Source organism: Passer montanus, unplaced genomic scaffold, assembly GCF_014805655.1.
Source record: "Passer montanus isolate IOZ18808 unplaced genomic scaffold, ASM1480565v1 scaffold10, whole genome shotgun sequence".
Taxonomy (NCBI): Eukaryota; Metazoa; Chordata; class Aves; order Passeriformes; family Passeridae; genus Passer; species Passer montanus.
In genome coordinates, this window is record NW_024356505.1 from 24,876,378 (window position 1) to 24,893,187 (window position 16,810).

Consider the following 16,810-nt stretch of genomic DNA (forward strand, 5'->3'; position numbering starts at 1 on the left):
CAGGGATCTCAAGGAGACCAGAGGAATGACCATTCGGTCCCTGAGCGCAGCGGTTCCCACATTGAAGAGGAAGCAAGGGTCGAACCCACCAAGAAATCCCAGCACCGCTCTTCCTCCAGCCAGCACCACAACCATCGCAGTGGTGGCAGAGGCCTTCACAGGCAAGAAACTTTTGACTCAGAAACACAAGACAGCAGAGATTCAGCTTACGTAGAGCCAAAGGAGGACTACTCACATGAGCATGGTGACCACTATGATTCTCACAGGGATCATAATCACAGAGACGAGTCCCATGGGATCAGTGAACACAGACACAGAGAGTCCCGGCATCGCTCAAAGGAGAGGGACCGCGAGCAGGACCACAATGAATGCAACAAACAGCGCAGTCGTCATAAATCAAGGGACCAATATTGTGACAAGGATGGGGAAGTGATATCCAAAAAACGTAACGATGCAGGAGAGTGGAACAGGGATGTTTACATCCGTCAGTAACTTTTGCCTCTGGCAGTCTTGTGTTTCTTTGAAGTCTTGTAACAATGCCCCTTGAAAATATCTTGGGTTCTTCTTTGCAGAACATATGGTATCCTTCTGTATGCTGATTTGTATTGCTGTTGCTTGCATAGCAATAGCATGAAATAGAATATTCATATACTTATTTTTTTTGTTAGTGCTATATGAATTAGTGTAGTACAACTGAAGAGTTCCTGATGTTGTACTATGACATTTTTCAAGCTGTTTTTGGTAGCTGCCACTTGAACAATATCTGTTGCCATCAAGGTGTTGTTAGTGTTTTTTTAAAAAAAAGGTACATTTGATGTTTAATAACTTCCCATGTATTCAGCAAGCCAGGATCAGCACATAAAAAAATCTAAAACTTTCTGTCTGCTCTGATTTTTAATTTGTATGCACTTGATTTGCATATTGATTTAAGCACCACTCTGTTGCTTGTACCTCTGGTGGTCTCCGTATGAAGACAGAATTCAGTCTTGCCTTACACACAGGGGATCATGGAGTCAAAATCTATTTTCTATGTACTGGTACTGTGTACTGTATATACAGTTTATAAATGTTATTTCTGCAGACACCTTCTTACTATATAAGTTTGATCACACTGTTTTAGAGTCCTAATGCCAAGTCAGCAGATTTGCTTTTGAATTACTGGCAACTGGAACTAGCCTCACTTAGGAGATCTGTAACAGTGTTCAATCTAAATACTTTTTCTTCTGTAGCAGAAAGCTTATACTTATTGTAAATATGGATGAGTGCTTGAGATAAAGGGTGTAACTCTTAAAACTTACGCTGCCCTTGCACACGAAATTTTGCATTTTAAAGTTACGGTAAAGATAATGAACTTACCACTATAAATTATTCTTCTCTGTTCAGGTCACAATATTGCAATGGGCACAGCTTAATTTTTGTTCTACTGTCAGTGATCAGAGCACACATGTTGGAGGTGTGTATGTGAGTGGGTGGGTGGTGGATTGATGTTCGTGTGCGTGTGCACGTTAGGCAGCAAACTGTGAGAATCTACTGAAGAAAACAAAGGTTACTCAAAGGCCCAAAAAGTCTATTTCTACATTCTGTCTCTTAATTTAAAAATCCAAATTGCATTCAGGGAATATGAGGGAATTTACTGACCCAGGTAATTGGGAAAGCATAAATCTGCTGGCTCTTTGTTGAGACTTCAGGAGAGTAAAAACAGGCAAATATTACTGTGAGTTTCACTGGAAATGTAAAATCTTTGTGTTTTAGAGTATTTGTTTTAGTAAGAAAAGTTTACACAGCTTGTGGAGAGTTATTTTGTTGGAAAATAAATTTTTGTAGCTTCTCCACTTTTTCTACACTTGCCAATTCTCTGCATTCCCACTCTGAAGCCAGCTCATTGCTTTTCCTTCACCAAAGCTGTTGTGCTGCTGATGAGAGCATAGAAAAATGACTGTGACTTAGGGGCTTTCTAGAGAAAATGCATTGAAATCGAAGGGAGTGAACACAGTTTGTTTTGCACTGAACACCTGTTGCACTGGTAAGTGGGGGGAAATTCTCTATTATTTTTGACTCCAGGTTCCATACCCTTGCCTAGTGTAAAAGCTGTTCTGCATCACATGTAGTCTTTGTAGTACTTACATTAATGAAATACTTTTTGTATTTCCCTGTAAATAGCACATTATATAAAGACTGTAGTGTGATAATAATTAGTTTAGCTGGAAGTTCTTTTTATTTATTATTTCAATTCTGGTAATATCAGCATTGCCTGATTTTGAATATCATTTTAGTGAAATGGATAAGATATATGGCAGGTGCATGCTTTCTCCAGTCTCCTAGCCCAGCATCCAAGAAATTTGCTCAAACATTCTCTACCCTTCCTCTCCTACCCCTCTCCCTGATGCTTTATAAGCATTTTGATGACAAACTAAGAGTGGGAAATACTGTTGTCAGTTATCTGGCCATTCCTCCCAGTGCTGCTGACTGTGGTGGTTATTCAAGGGTAGGTTTTGGCTCAAAGCATGAACTGTGGGGAACACAAGAAAAAAGGTTATTTTTCTAGAAATGAAATTCTCATCATTTTCTAAGCATCACTAAATGTCTTTATAGAGAAAGGAAGAATAGGTAAGTAGATCTGTTGTATTACTAAATGGATATAGAAGAGTATATAAACTGGTTTTTGATACAAGAGAATTTTCAGGGTATCTGTAAAAAATGGCATTAAAAGACTGTTGTTTGAATCATATCAGATCACATGTAAGTGAGAAGAAAATTATATTGTCTTGCTCTGTATAGCCTGGCTTTAGCTAATTTACCAGCTGCAGTAAATGGTGTTGCTCCCTGCAACTCATGACAACTATGTCATCTAAGAAGTGATTTCACTTCAATACCTTGAATGTTTTGTTCTTTTTTTTGTTGGGTTTATGGTTGGGTGTGTGGTTTTTTGCTTTGTTTGTTTGTTTGGTTTTTTTTACTTTTGCTCCAGAGAGTGTTTATTTTTCAGCTTTCTTAAAGTATTTTTTAAGGAATGTTTGGCAGAATTTCAAAGCACTGAGTAGTAGTATATGAAAACTATGGCATAGGCAGTTGTGTATAGACAAATAAATGAGAAAATAAAGAGCATAGTCCAAGCCCTAGTATTTAAGTATTGATTCATGGAATATAAACATAAAAAAACAAAAAACAAATCCAAATCCAACTGGTCATAGAATTGTGTTTTATATAGTGCTGCTATTTATGTAGAGACAACATACTAACAAACACATATATTCCTTAGGCAGACTCACTGAATAGGTTTTATTAGCTGAGATACTTTTTTTTCAGTTTCTGTTTTAAAAGTGACAAATCATTTGTAATGTGAGCTTGTACTACATATATTGCACAATACCACCTGCCTGCTGAGCACTACTTTGAAAAGCACTTTAACAGAGTTATGTCATAAGAAGCTTTAAAAATACTCCAAGTGGAGGACATATCAAAGATTATTTTGATGAAATGTCTTTGCAAAGTTTTGCCATTAGAAGGTTTAATACTGGGTGCATTAGGATACTAATGAGTTCATATTTCTGTATCTGGTTTCAGGGGTTTTGAATCTGAGAAATGGTAGGGGTCCCAGTGAGTACCAGAGTCTTACGGATTTTTGGTAAAAGACAACCTGTAAAATTTCCATTCAAATGAACTAAAAAGATCATAAAACCAGTGAAACAGAAGAAAAGGGAGGAAGATAAAATAGTTAAGTGATATGTAAGTCTGGGCAGCTCAACTCTGTGTTTTTCTAAAGAATTTCAATATATGGAAGGAATGGGATACATTTCAAAATCTGCATGTATATGTTAGATGTGAACCTTATTCTTATGTGTTTTTACAAATGACTATACATCAGTGCTGAGTAGCCTTAGTCTATTCTTTACCAGTTGTCTAGTGTCACACAGATGTCATGGAAGAAAGAATTCTCTTCCAGAGGGACTGGAAGGAGGTGACAGTAAAAGTCTCCAGACCTGCTAAGGGACAGGACAGTGGGGAGGAAAAGGCAAACAGGTTTGTGCACAAAGGCAGCATCAGTACGAGTTATATGCTGAAAATACTATTTTTTACTAAATGGATCTATAAATTACTGCCTAGAATTTAAATAATTATTCTAGAATGCTCATGAATTCATATTCTGTGACTGGCATCAAGAGTTCAGAATTTGAAGAGTTCTATAGTTTTTGCTTCTCAAAGAATTCTCATAAGGCTCTGGACCTATTTAATGAAGATCAGTTCTAAAGCCACAAAGAGTTTCAGTGGAGCACCTCTTTTCACAGAAATCTGTATACTCTTAGCCTATAGCCCTTATTGTAAATGGAGGATAAGGAAATGAAATTCCACTCACTGAACCCTGAATAAAGGGAGAAGCCCATTTTTATTTCTCCCTGCATACCTGGTTATTCATCTTATACACGCAGTTCCTGCCCAGATCTAATACACTGCCCCTTAATATTTTGTCTTTTATGAATCTGTTAGCAATTACCATTATTAAGTTCTGTTGGTTTGTAAAGTCATTCTCACGTTCTGGGACACCTTCAAAGGTTTTAATGGGGTCCATTATCATTCCCACAGCTGGAATGAAGTGAGTGGTCCGACTGCTTTTAATCAATGGATGTTCAAAGGAAAAGAGCTGCTGTAAACCACCCCCTGTGTTTGTTAGTCACTAAAGCCTCTTCAGAAGGTATTTTGATTTGTGGTTACATTTGACCTCTGATTGCTTTAAAACATCAGGCTGAAAGATGTTTTCCAAATGTTTTTTACTTTAATTCTATTCCATCCATAAAAATTCAGCACATTGCAAAAAACTTTATTACAAAGTCCAAACAGAGAAGTTATTTTTCAGAATGTAATACAGCATTTCTGGTGTACATTTACTTATATTTATTACTTTATGCAGATCTTTCACCAAAATCATAATTATTCTATCATCTGTAAAATATGTGGATGCCATTTTTACTGTGAATGTTTTTAATCAAATGTTATTCAGTCAATTTTATTGCTTGGCAATTTGTCTGTAATTTATTTCCCCACTTTTATATAACAAACTATTACATATGAGCTTACAGTAGTTTTATAGACAGTTTCTTTTTATAACTTACCACCCTAGAAATGTATTCCTACGCAGCCCCAGAAAAGGTTTATATCAAATATAATAGAGATTAAGCAGGTTCTTTTAACTCATCCATATTCTCATTTCTTCCTTTATTCTTGCCACTTTTATCTGTCATGCATACCTACTCTGCAATGAATTCTAGCAGTAGAAAATTGGATTTTCTCATAAACTTTTTATTCATGAACAATCAAACATAAAAACAAGGTTCTTTATATTTTAAACTACCCACTCGAAAGTAATTTCTTGATTGATCACCTTCACCAGCCCATTCCTTTAGAAGCATATGAAATCCTGTGATCCAAAAAATTGGTGCATTCTGTGACACTGAAACAAGAAAAAGCTGTATTATAATTTCATAATATATGAGGCTGCCTATTTTAGTATCTTTCTACTGACCAAGACAGATATTTAGATTTGGCACTATTGCTAATCATTATTTCTGCAAATAGAGAAAACTACTTTTCAGACTTTCTTAACTACAGGATCTGATTGCATGCCTAATCTATCTATTTTGTAGGTTTAATCTTTCATTATAATGACAATAACTTTTTAAATTTAATATATAAATATCTCATATATATATATATAAAAATATATAAATATATTCCATTGTGCTTCAGCATCAACTGGTGAAGCACAATGATTCAGCGTGTAAAGATTATCAGGAAAGTAATCATATGTTTAAAACATATATACACTATCCTTCAGAACTGTGTCAGTGAAAAATTCCTACCACTTCTAAAGTCACAGTAAGATTGGGAAAGAAAAAGGGCATCCATCCAACTTTAGTCATCTAACTTAGCCACACCTGTAGCGAGAGAAAGGATGCTGGCTCCTTCAAGGGCTGCAGCATCTTAACGGAGTTTCTGTTCTGACCTGCCTGATGAAGCCACTCCCCCGTTCCCAGGAGAGACAGAGCCCTCGGGAAACAGCTGAGGCCAATCCCTCCCATATGCTGAGTGCTCTTCCAAGGCTAGCAGCTGACTTTTGCAGAAACAACCCTAATAACTAAAGTTCATATATCAGTAATTTTTTCAGGTGAAGTCTGCTCTGCAATTACACTGGAATTACCTAAAAGTTAGTTGCATTTTCTTCTCTCCCCCAAGAAACTTCTCCTATAATATCAAGTGAGGTCACCTCCTTAAAATGCCTGTCATCCAAAACTAAAGGAAGTGGGAGATGTCTCAACAAATATTCCACTAAAAATTCAGCAATCTTAATTCCTTCAAATTCAGCATTGCACAAATCCTGCTACTGAAACTGGAGGTAAATTTCCTTACTTTATATGAATACACAGACTTCAGTATATAGTTTATGTGTGCTGATTAATGTTTACAAAATTTCTATAATCTGCAAAAAAGAACATGCTTTTTTACTAGCACTGAATTAAAGATTTCAACATGTTCCTACAATAAAAAGATTCATTCCTTTTGTTCCCAGGTAATTATTTTCACCGTATTTAGAGTAGAAAGATTATAGTATGATCTTACATGACTCTAAATAGGATATCTCACCTGCTATTGATGAAAGAAAATGACCTTAAAATTTCTTTACACATGGTGTGTTTAATGGTACGGAATGACCAACAGAAGTAGAGAAGTAGTAGACAAGAATTCCATTTTCCTATCCTGCTAGGACAGGCCTTACAGAGGATGTACTTGTCAACCTTGGCAGGACAGAAGAAATATTTTGTTTTTATTCAAGAGCAGGAGGAAACATACAGTATCAAAACATTTATGGAAAATATAAATACCGAAAAAGAGAATTCTAGAGATTGTTTTGATTGCAAGGAAATACAAAATGCACTTCTTATAGTAGAAAGAAAAATTATAAAAGAACTATTGCTCTTTTTAATCCAGCCAAATAGTTATGTGTGAGAAGACAGACTTTTTCAGATAATGCTTTTTAAAACTGGAAATTGATGAGTGAGAGGAAAGCACCAAACACACACAGATGTCAGTTTCTGTTTTACCTTGTCCTTAGCCTTCCTTCTTTAGTGCTATTGTCAGTTCCAGCACGACTGAAAATACTGTTCAAACTGAACTGAAGCAGAATTTTCAAATACATCTAACATCTTTCAAGAAATTTAGATTATTTAAACTTTGAGCAATGTACTAAGGCAGTTTTCATTAGCATGCTTCCCCAGTTTCAATTTTCATGATTTTAGCTGGTGATGCTTTCTAACCAATAAACAGTTAATGTCCTTAGTTGTTTGAAAGGTGATTTGCAACATTTCAGATGGTATTATGCATTGTTTTCTGTCTTTTGATATTAATCATAATTGTAGCCCCTTCTGTTACAAATGTTTGACTTTAAAACTGTCACTTGTCAGCCAGTCCAATAGGCTATTTCAGAACCAATACAGTTTATGCATGGGAAGTTTGATGTTGAAACAATATTTATTTACATTCCCAGAGTGAGATGGTTTAATATATTCATGCTGCTATAAAAGACATGCTACAAAGCCTAATCGTATTTTGTGTATATACTATGTGTACAGAGAATCTTGCTTGTATTAAAATAAAAGAGAAATGAGGTTCTAAGTATCAATTTATAAAACAGTTCTTTGTAAAATGTTGCAGTGTTTTGAGAAGCACTATTTAAGGAAACTATTGGTAAACCTCCATAGAAACTACCCTTTCCAAAATTCATTGTAATAGTTCCCATCTATTTTTTTATGTCTGCATTTTGTAAAGTAGCTTTACATCCCTTCCTACGCTTGCCGCACCAGATAAGGGGAAACCAGAGTAGACAGCAGTCTGAGTTGTCATTCAGGCACTGACCTGCTGTAACTACAAAAGCAGAGGGAGACTTACAAATGATACTACCCTTCCCCCAACCATGACTTTTCTGCTGCAACCTGTGGCTCTTTCCCATCAGAACAGCTGGCAGATTTTAGTGCTGCCATAGCAACCCTGCCGTCAGCCCGTTGGCTTGGTAACATTGCAGCAGCAAGAAAGGCACTTCACGTCTGAACTGTTCTTAGACTCACTGAGGTATTTTTTCAGGTTGCATTCCCAAATCCTTATTTACTGTTCGATTTAATAAATTTAGCAATGAAAAATCCTATACAGTCTTTATTTGCCAAAGAAATCAGGTCATCTTCTGTGGAATCTTGCAAAGAATTAATATCCATTCCTCGCAATGTCACAGCAGATGGATCAAATCTCTGCAGCAGCTTCAACTGATCAAGTGATAGTCCAGCTCCCTTCATGCCTTCTCCTCCAATGTGAGGTTCCTGTTCAAGTAACAAAGAAAAGCAAATTACTGCATCTCTAAAATTCTTAAATGCCCTAAATGTATTCTGCTGAGGATTTGCAGAGCTACCAAAGAATTCACATGGACAAGCTATGCTTGTATCAATCACACCAGAAGATCCAGAAGTAATGTGGCTCTTCTTGCCTTCATCTGGCCAATATTATTCAAACATATATACAAGATTTATACAAGATATATACAAGTATTTTGAGGAGGTGATGATGCCCCTCATCCACTTTATCTCTGTAGTTTAGAGTGCTTTTTGAGGACAGGTGCACAGGTCTAAAACAACTCAGCACTCCAAGGGCTGAAACATCCCAAGAAAGCTGTTACCAGCAGACAGCCAGTCTAAAGGGTTTAGGTTGCCACTTCTAAATGATTCAGCACTTCTGTGTACTGACTTAATAGCTATTAGTTAGGTCAAAAATAGGGAATCCTTAGCCCATTACCAGTATCATCAGCAATAGCAGTAGAATTCCAGAGACAGCTAGGTTGGAAAAGACCTTGGAAATCATCAAGTTCAACCTATGACCTAACACCACCTTGTCAACTGTACCATGGCACCAACTGCAGTCCAGTCTTCCCTTAAATACCCGCAGGGACTGTGACTCTACCCCCTCCCTGGGCAGCCCATTCCAACACTCAGTCACCCTTTCTGTAAAGAACTTCTTCCTGATGTCCAACGTAAAACACTGGGATACTTCACAGTAAAAAATTCAACTGGAGAGACTTAAAGCCCCAGTCCAGAATATTTTACTGCCTAAAGAGGCATCATTTTGGCAGATGATGCAGCAGAAAAACATAACCTTTGAGTTTTCTAGTAATTTAATAAGACAAAAAGGTAAATAAGACTACTGTTACATATGCGTGCCTGTGACGCAGAGAAAGGGGAATAATCAATTTCAAGAGATAACATTTGGCTTCAAAATCCTGGAGAGAACTTAAAATCCCAGCCCTCGTCTCAATACTTCTTGTGAATAGCCTTGACTGCTTCTTATTTAATACCCTAATTCCTGGAAAAAACAATTCTTAGCTGGATTGTTCTTTCAATGCATTCAGTAAGGAGATGGAACAAAGTGTGCAAAAGCTGGCACTGCAATATCAAAAATAGATCTCCTTTGTCAATCTAGTCTAATGTAGTCCATAATGCAGCCTACAGCAGAGTGTTTTTTCAGCCATCACACTTTGCTAACACATGAGCTCACCCAGTCAGCACATGATGTGAGTTAGCTGCTTAACCACGTCCTGCATGCTGGAGAGCTGGGCAGCCAAGGGGCTGCAGACTGATCCTCCCTTCCCTCAGCAGGGTTTCAATGCTTTCCAGGTAAAAGACAAACACAGGTGTCTATTGTAAATTGAGAGAAAAGTGACATGCAAAGGGAGACAAGGGGAGCAACTTGATGTAATAGAAGGAAGAAAAGGTAGAAGTCTAGGGAAAACAGTATTCCACAGGTTCAAGTAACTTGCTTAAAGGCAGACCAGTGTCCTCCTCTACCTTTTCATTTTTCCTTCCAGTTAAGTTACTGCATTTAAGCTGATCTGCAGTACCTCCTGTGTACACTCCTAAGTGGAAGTCTGCACAAAGGAGCAGCTGCCACATGGTAACCTCCACCTACAAGAACAATGCTTATGGCTCCATCTCCTGTTTTTTCCTTGCCCACATTACCCAATATATCCGCTTCCAAGATCTGTTGCCAAACTGAGGAAGTGGGAAACAGTGGACTGGATAAAAAAGGAGGCATCTACTGAGACTAAAGAATATGGGAAATAAATACATAAAGGAACATGAGGTAAGTAGATTGTAGACTCCTGTTTCATGTTCATTTAAAAATATCAACTTAGTTTACACTGGTAGGGAGCTGGTTATTAGGTATTATAAATTATATGTGGGTAAACAATTCAATGTCATCTAATTTAAAATATACTATACATAAAAGATTAATTTTTACAGATATGGCATGTGTGTGAAAAACAGTGCTTTATTCAAGACTGATATTACTGGTGAGAGGAAGTTTCTATAGCAAAAATTAATCTTGCATTTGAGTTAATAAGGCTTATGTTTCACTCTGTCATTCTATCCAGGAGGATTTTTTATGCTGTTACGTTAAATGTATAATCTCAGTTGAAATGTTTGGAACTGAAAAATTCTTAGTGAATGGATGGTGAGAATACAGACATAAGAACACACCATAAAAAGCTTTGATGAAGAGCTTCAGTTCTGTTAAATCTTTACCAGCCATCATATTAATTTGTCACTGTACAGCTATTGTATATTTTTTTTTATTTCATTTGAAGATTCATCTAAGCTTCTTAAGACAGGTACGAGTAATCACAGAATGTGTAAGCCAAACAAAGTTAGACTTTTCCTCAAAGCCATGATGATAAACAACTACCACATCCAACTCCTCATCAAAGAGGGAGTGGGACACACATGGTCTGATGATAAACCCCCCTGAAGTATTATAAAAGGTAACAGATATTTCTGAACTGTATGAACTGTAGCTAGTATAGATAAAAACATTCTAGTATCTCCCTATATATATCATCTCCTCCCAGACATCTTAATGGTAGACACTGACTCTAAAAAAGACAAGGTACCTTCTTGGGACATTGAGCCTGAAATAATTTCTTTCCCTCATTCCTTTTAAATAAATGAAAAATAGGTCCCATATATATAACATTCTCCTTTGAAACAAAATTTTATATTCATTTATGTCCCATACTTTATATGCAAGTCTTCATGACTTCAGTGGCATTAACAAAAAAAACCCCATAATTTCGCCTCCTTTGAATATGCAAAAGAAGAGAATAAAATATATGTGCTTTAAAGAAATTGCAAGAGGCATTTTAACCTGTCCAACCTATCTTTTGTCCCTGTTGTGTTTTAAAAGACTGTTGTACAAATAAAAAAAACCCTCACAATATAGAATGGGAAAATACTTAATGATGCCTCAATAAAGCTCAATTAAGCACAAAAACCGACTTTAAAAAAAAGCCTCAGAAATGCTTCTGTTATTTCTATCCACAGCAGTTAAAATTGTCCATGGTGAAAAAAAAGATTTATTGATAGTAAATATACCATCTAACTTTATAGTTCCAAAAGAAGATCACTAGATTGTGTGAAGTACCCTGAAAATAGCATTACCTGTGGATGAAGCTGGAGGCATGGAAAAGTTTTCAGGGCCCAAGCAACTTGCTCCTCATTTTCAGAAAGTGTAATTGTACATGTACTATATACTAAAACACCTCCTGGCTTCAGCAACTTCACTGCCTGCAGGGAGAAATAAACAATATTTCAGCTTATTTTTAAATTTCGAACTTTCATATTAAGCAACATTAACTAATAACCCATGTACCTAGAATATTAAAACTGAACACTTAATTAAACTCAAACTGTTAAGATACTAATTCCTCTCAGGGAATACAGCAAAGGATAACATGGACTAGAAAGATTCTTCTTTCAAAACAGGCATTATAGCTCATGTAGTTTATTAATGTCATTGAGATGACTCACCTTGTAAGATTTGTTATTTGTACAGCTCTGCATACCCCAGACAGATTAGATCTGTTTTCACCACCTGCTGCCAACCATGGGTACACAATACTTATGTCAGTTATAGTAGATGTCAACTGTTTCCATATATTTGGCATGGAAGCTATATCTATGCTGCTTTTCAAGCTGTCATTCACTTTGAATATGTATCATTCAGATTCTGACAAGTTTCATCTTATCCTTCAGCATCAGCCCAAGCACACTCCTTAGCATGTTCCTAAGTCACCTGCTCCATGACTAGACCTTTGTATTTATTATCATGTAAAACCGATGAAACTGAGGGAAATGAAAGAACACAAAGCTTTTTATTTATTATGGATTACACAGACCTTTACCATCCTCCAATGAACTGGCTCCACCTAGCAAAGATCTGGTGGAGCTGACAGGTTAACAGGACCCTAATACTTCCTGGCTGCAAAGCAGGGAAAATGAGGCACCTTTTTTTTGGGTAAGTTTTATGCTACAAAAGCATTTGTGTTCAACTTAGCTTATCTACTCGATGTTTAACACATACCACAGTGAAAAGCTTGCGCTGTAGTGGCTGATATGAGGTCACTTCCTTTAAAGTTGAGGAATAAGCCATGTTTGGTCTCTGTCCCATTCCACTACATGGAGCATCAAGAAGAATTCGATCAAATGACTCTGGTAAGAATGGAGGTCCTTCTGTAAAAAACAGTTAGTAATGTAAAATGTGGCTGTTTCCTTCCTTGAGATTTCACTGTAGGTAAGGAGAAGCTGTTACTGCTTCCTTGACATAAAACATTTATGTGCTACAGAGAGTGTCTGAAAAACTAGTTTTAGTTAGAGGCAAGCCTCAGCACTGCTGGTGGTAGTTTCCATCTCCCAGAAAACTGAACAGTTTAAGTTCTATGAGCTCAGAAACGATCCCACTAGGCAATTTTTTTAAACTCAATTTAGTAATTTTAAAGAAAAATGTAAAAGTAATCAAACTAGTTGCAATATGATTGGTCAGAGGTGCTGGGTACAGAGTTGCACATATAGGCTGTAAAGAACCACAGTCAGCTCAAAAGTGTGCAAACCTTTACTGAGACAAACCCGTAGTTAATCATTAAGACTGCCTTATAATAACTGGACTGTCTATATAATAACTATTTCTTGTGATGTATGCATAGCTATATAAAATAAAGCACTTCATAATCACATGAACTACTGCAACTTCTCATGGACGAACAATTCATTAAAAAGAGGATTTTGAAGAGAACAATTTCTGACTATTACCTAGATGACAATATGTATCTTCCATATGCAGAGCCTGTCCTTTAATCTGTACCCCAATGGCTCAACAGCCCAGAAGTTTCTATCTCCTCAGTGCTGGGGAGACTGGCTCAGCATCACTGCTGCCAAACTTGTATTATCACACTACTGCTACCTAGCTTTTTCCTGACTACAAAATGAGTCTATCTGGTTTATCTACCTCTGATCCATTACTAAAATGTTCAAAATATGTAATGTGTTACTTTCAGGAATGTACAGAAAAGCCTTCATTATCTCTCAGTATTACAGCTTGCTCTAGTTAATCTCTGTAATTGCTACTTGCCACCTACAATATTTGATGTTCATAAAAAGACTCTTAAGAAAGTACCTTTGTTCCTCCAAACCAGGAATAACTGCAATGCATAGGGACAAAGAAGGTGAATTATGTAATCTGATTCCTACTTTGCCTAACCAGTGACTGAGATAAAATAGACTGAGAAAGAACAGCATACTTTGCACAACAAACTAAAAATAATCAAGGCAGCAGATACCATTTAAATCATTCCATCATGGGAACAGAACCAATATTGTAACTGCATCGCTTCAAAAAAGCAAATGAAATTACTTAAAATAATACACTGTGCTTGTATATAACTTTCCCTTGAACAGCTGAACAAACATCGATGAATTAAACCTTGCAGCACTCCTGGGAGTTAGGTATTAATAACTCCATTTTACTGATGAGGATTATGAGGCAGAAAAGTGAAGCAAGTCTGCAAAAATAATTTTTTTCTCAGACTAGCCCATAAACTTCCCAGTATGGGGTTAAATGTGATCATGAAAGAAGCTTTAAGGCTTCTTCAGTCTTCGATATTATCTGGGAAAGGAATGCATTTCCTTTGAGAATATTAGGTTGTGACAAGGACAGATAATTTGACTTTCTATTTGCTTCACAGAGAAGCTGATAATCACAAAAGAATAGAAAACAGAAGTGCATTCACAGTGTTGAAGCATTAGGTATCTGCCAAAATTTCAAGAACTTGTAAACCTGTGACAGGTTGAATACTGTTTTTGCAAAACATTAGTATTTTCTTCTAAAAGCTACTACTACCCAAATTGTTTATTTTACCTTGTTTATCCTCTCTCTTCTCTGCTGAAAGGGCCTTTGTTCCATCATAGCAAAAGGCCTTAATGCAATTCAACTGTAGCAATTCAGCATTCTGCTTGATTTTCTTGACCTTGTTAGCTATCTTGTCCATGGCTATAACTTCACCCTGAAAAAAAATCCCAAAGTTTTCATCAAAAGCATAGGAAATTGGAACCAGCCGTTTAATCCCTTTCTCCAACCCTGGCAGTGTAATAGATAAAGCATAGTCTTCCCTACAGAACTATTTTATTCTTAAACCCACACTCCTGCACTCCTTGTTCCCACATTTTCCACAACAGCCACATTAGTCTGAAGCTGCGCACATTCCGACTGCTTGGCACTGTCACTCTAAGGGATGCTGTAATATCTGACTGCTGGCAAGTGGTTTTCTTGTTTGTTTCTTTTTGTTTCCTTTGAACTGCTGAACTGGGCACTAAGATAAAAATGTAATCATTTGAATGAGGGTAGAAGCCTCAAACACATACTAAAATAGGTCAACAGGTTTTAAATTTGTATGGAGAGGGTAGGAAATATGATCACACTACAGCACAGAGCTGAGGAAATGGGGCCCACAGCAATGTCTCTGACTTGCTCAGACTCATATTGGAATACTTGCACTCAAGTTACTTCAGGAAATAGTGTAAATACTAAAATAAGTTTAGAGGTGAGGGGAGGAAAATCACAATTACATGATTCCTGTTATGTAAAAATATGATGTTTTTCCTCCCCCAAAATAAATCAAAAAAAGACACACACCACTACCTGCTACACAAAATCTGTTAACATGAAATCTTTGCAAAGGAAAGCAAAAAGTAGCATCAGTAAAATCCAGAAGAGAACAACCCTACCAAAAACTTGTACTAGACTTGCTACAGCAAACACAGTATGCTGAGAAAACAACTTTTTCTGTTTGGTGATGGCTCTCTAAAGGCTTATAGAAGGGTAAAATGACTAAGATAGTTTAAAAAGTAAAACAAAAATCAGTAAAGATAAGCTGCAAGATCATCTAGTTCATCCCTGCCATGAGCAGGGACACTTTCCACAAGAGCAGGTAGCCCAGAGCCCCATCCAAGCTGGCCTTGAACACTTCAAGGGATGGGCTATTCACAGCATGTCTGTTCTTTTCTCCCGAGAAAAGAACAAGCTGCAAGACAACTCTTCTCCATTTGGCCCATGCCAGCCACTGCCAGAACAACTACTTATGAGTCATCTGGAAAAAACAGTGGTCTAGACTGGGATGCAGATAATAATAAATTATCAAGCTTTAAGTATTCCCTATTCTTATTTTAGAGTTCTTAACATTATAGAGTAATCTTAACATCTTGGTTATATCATTTAAAAACAATATAGTGATGTTTACAATTATATCACAAAAAAGTAAGAGTGATTTAAATCTTCTGAAGTGTTAATGGTCTAATATGCTGTGAAGCATCAGTATCAAAAATCTGTGAATGGAATTTAAAATCTGCATTCTTAAAAAATAAGCTTTTTTTTCCATACCTTTATCTTCCATATCTTAAATTAAATTATATACTCAGAAAATGAAAATCAAGTGAGATAAGTATTTACCATCTGTATTTTTAATCTTTACCACATCAGCTGCAGGCAAGCACAATCAAAATATGTGAAGTGAATAAGGAAAAAGCAGTTCTGCAAATTTATACAAAGTGTAGATACACAGATGGAAAAAAATATAGATGTAAATGAAACCATGACATAAATACATGATTTGTAGACTTCCTTTATTTATCACACTGAAATTCTTTACTGGAAGCTTTATATATGTATAATGTCTAATGACTGTCTAATGCATTTTTAATGCCTTCCCATTGTTCCATACTGATGGAAAAAAACACTTCCACAGACAAACCATCACAGAACTGAACACATGCCTTTTCTCAATACATTCATACCATTACACGCTGTGCCTCACATTTATGCACAGGCGCCTGTCAAAGTACTGCATAATGTAACTGCAAGACTTCTAAACAATGATATATTCTAATAACCCTATTTCAACCAAAATAATAAAGACTTACAAAAATTCAGAGGAAATATTACATGCTTTTCCTCTCTGCTAGAGAAGGGTAACCTGCATTTCTGTATTTCACTGTGCACATAACACTTCAACATATGCAAAGCTGTAATCTTATACATTCTTATTTTATTACACTCTCCCCTCCTTTGTCTTTCTCTGATTCTTATTGCTTTCTGATTTTTATTGCTTTCTCATTAGATAGTTTTGGATTTTATGACATTCTACCATAGAATGACAGAAATTCAGATTAGAAATTCATCCTACTCTATGCAGAATTGATAATTTTTACTGAGAACAATCCTAACTGGATTAGAAATATTTTAGTAAGTTTTTGTAGAGAGTTGTGTTTCTTTGGCACAGAGTAGTAACCCCTGATTTTTATGCATCTCAGTTTCATGAGTCCAGCATATTCTTGCATGTAAAAAATTCTATTATTAAAAATAATTCAGTAACATTTTAAAAAGCGAAATTACATAA

At 36.3% G+C, this 16,810-nt stretch overlaps 2 protein-coding genes across 13 annotated transcripts in view; one reads left to right on the forward strand and one right to left on the reverse strand.

Moving 5' to 3' along the window:
* Nucleotides 1-7,665, forward strand: part of CACNB2 (calcium voltage-gated channel auxiliary subunit beta 2) — a 248,057-nt gene extending 240,392 nt beyond the window's left edge. For 6 of the 11 annotated variants that reach the window (XM_039706071.1, XM_039706089.1, XM_039706132.1 and 3 more), the window contains one exon: nucleotides 1-7,665. In XM_039706071.1, the coding sequence (XP_039562005.1) occupies nucleotides 1-492 (492 nt within the window). In that variant the 3' untranslated portion in view covers nucleotides 493-7,665. The other 5 variants (XM_039706100.1, XM_039706081.1, XM_039706121.1 and 2 more) reach the window with 3 other exon arrangements.
* Nucleotides 4,752-16,810, reverse strand: part of NSUN6 (NOP2/Sun RNA methyltransferase 6) — a 23,335-nt gene continuing 11,276 nt past the window's right edge. The window contains exons 8-11 of one of the 2 annotated variants that reach the window (XM_039706186.1): nucleotides 14,278-14,422; nucleotides 12,448-12,596; nucleotides 11,526-11,651; nucleotides 4,752-8,360 (exon numbers count right to left, since the gene is read on the reverse strand). In XM_039706186.1, the coding sequence (XP_039562120.1) occupies nucleotides 8,148-8,360; nucleotides 11,526-11,651; nucleotides 12,448-12,596; nucleotides 14,278-14,422 (633 nt within the window). In that variant the 3' untranslated portion in view covers nucleotides 4,752-8,147. The remainder of the gene's footprint in view (nucleotides 8,361-11,525; nucleotides 11,652-12,447; nucleotides 12,597-14,277; nucleotides 14,423-16,810) is intronic. The other variant, XM_039706195.1, reaches the window with a different exon arrangement.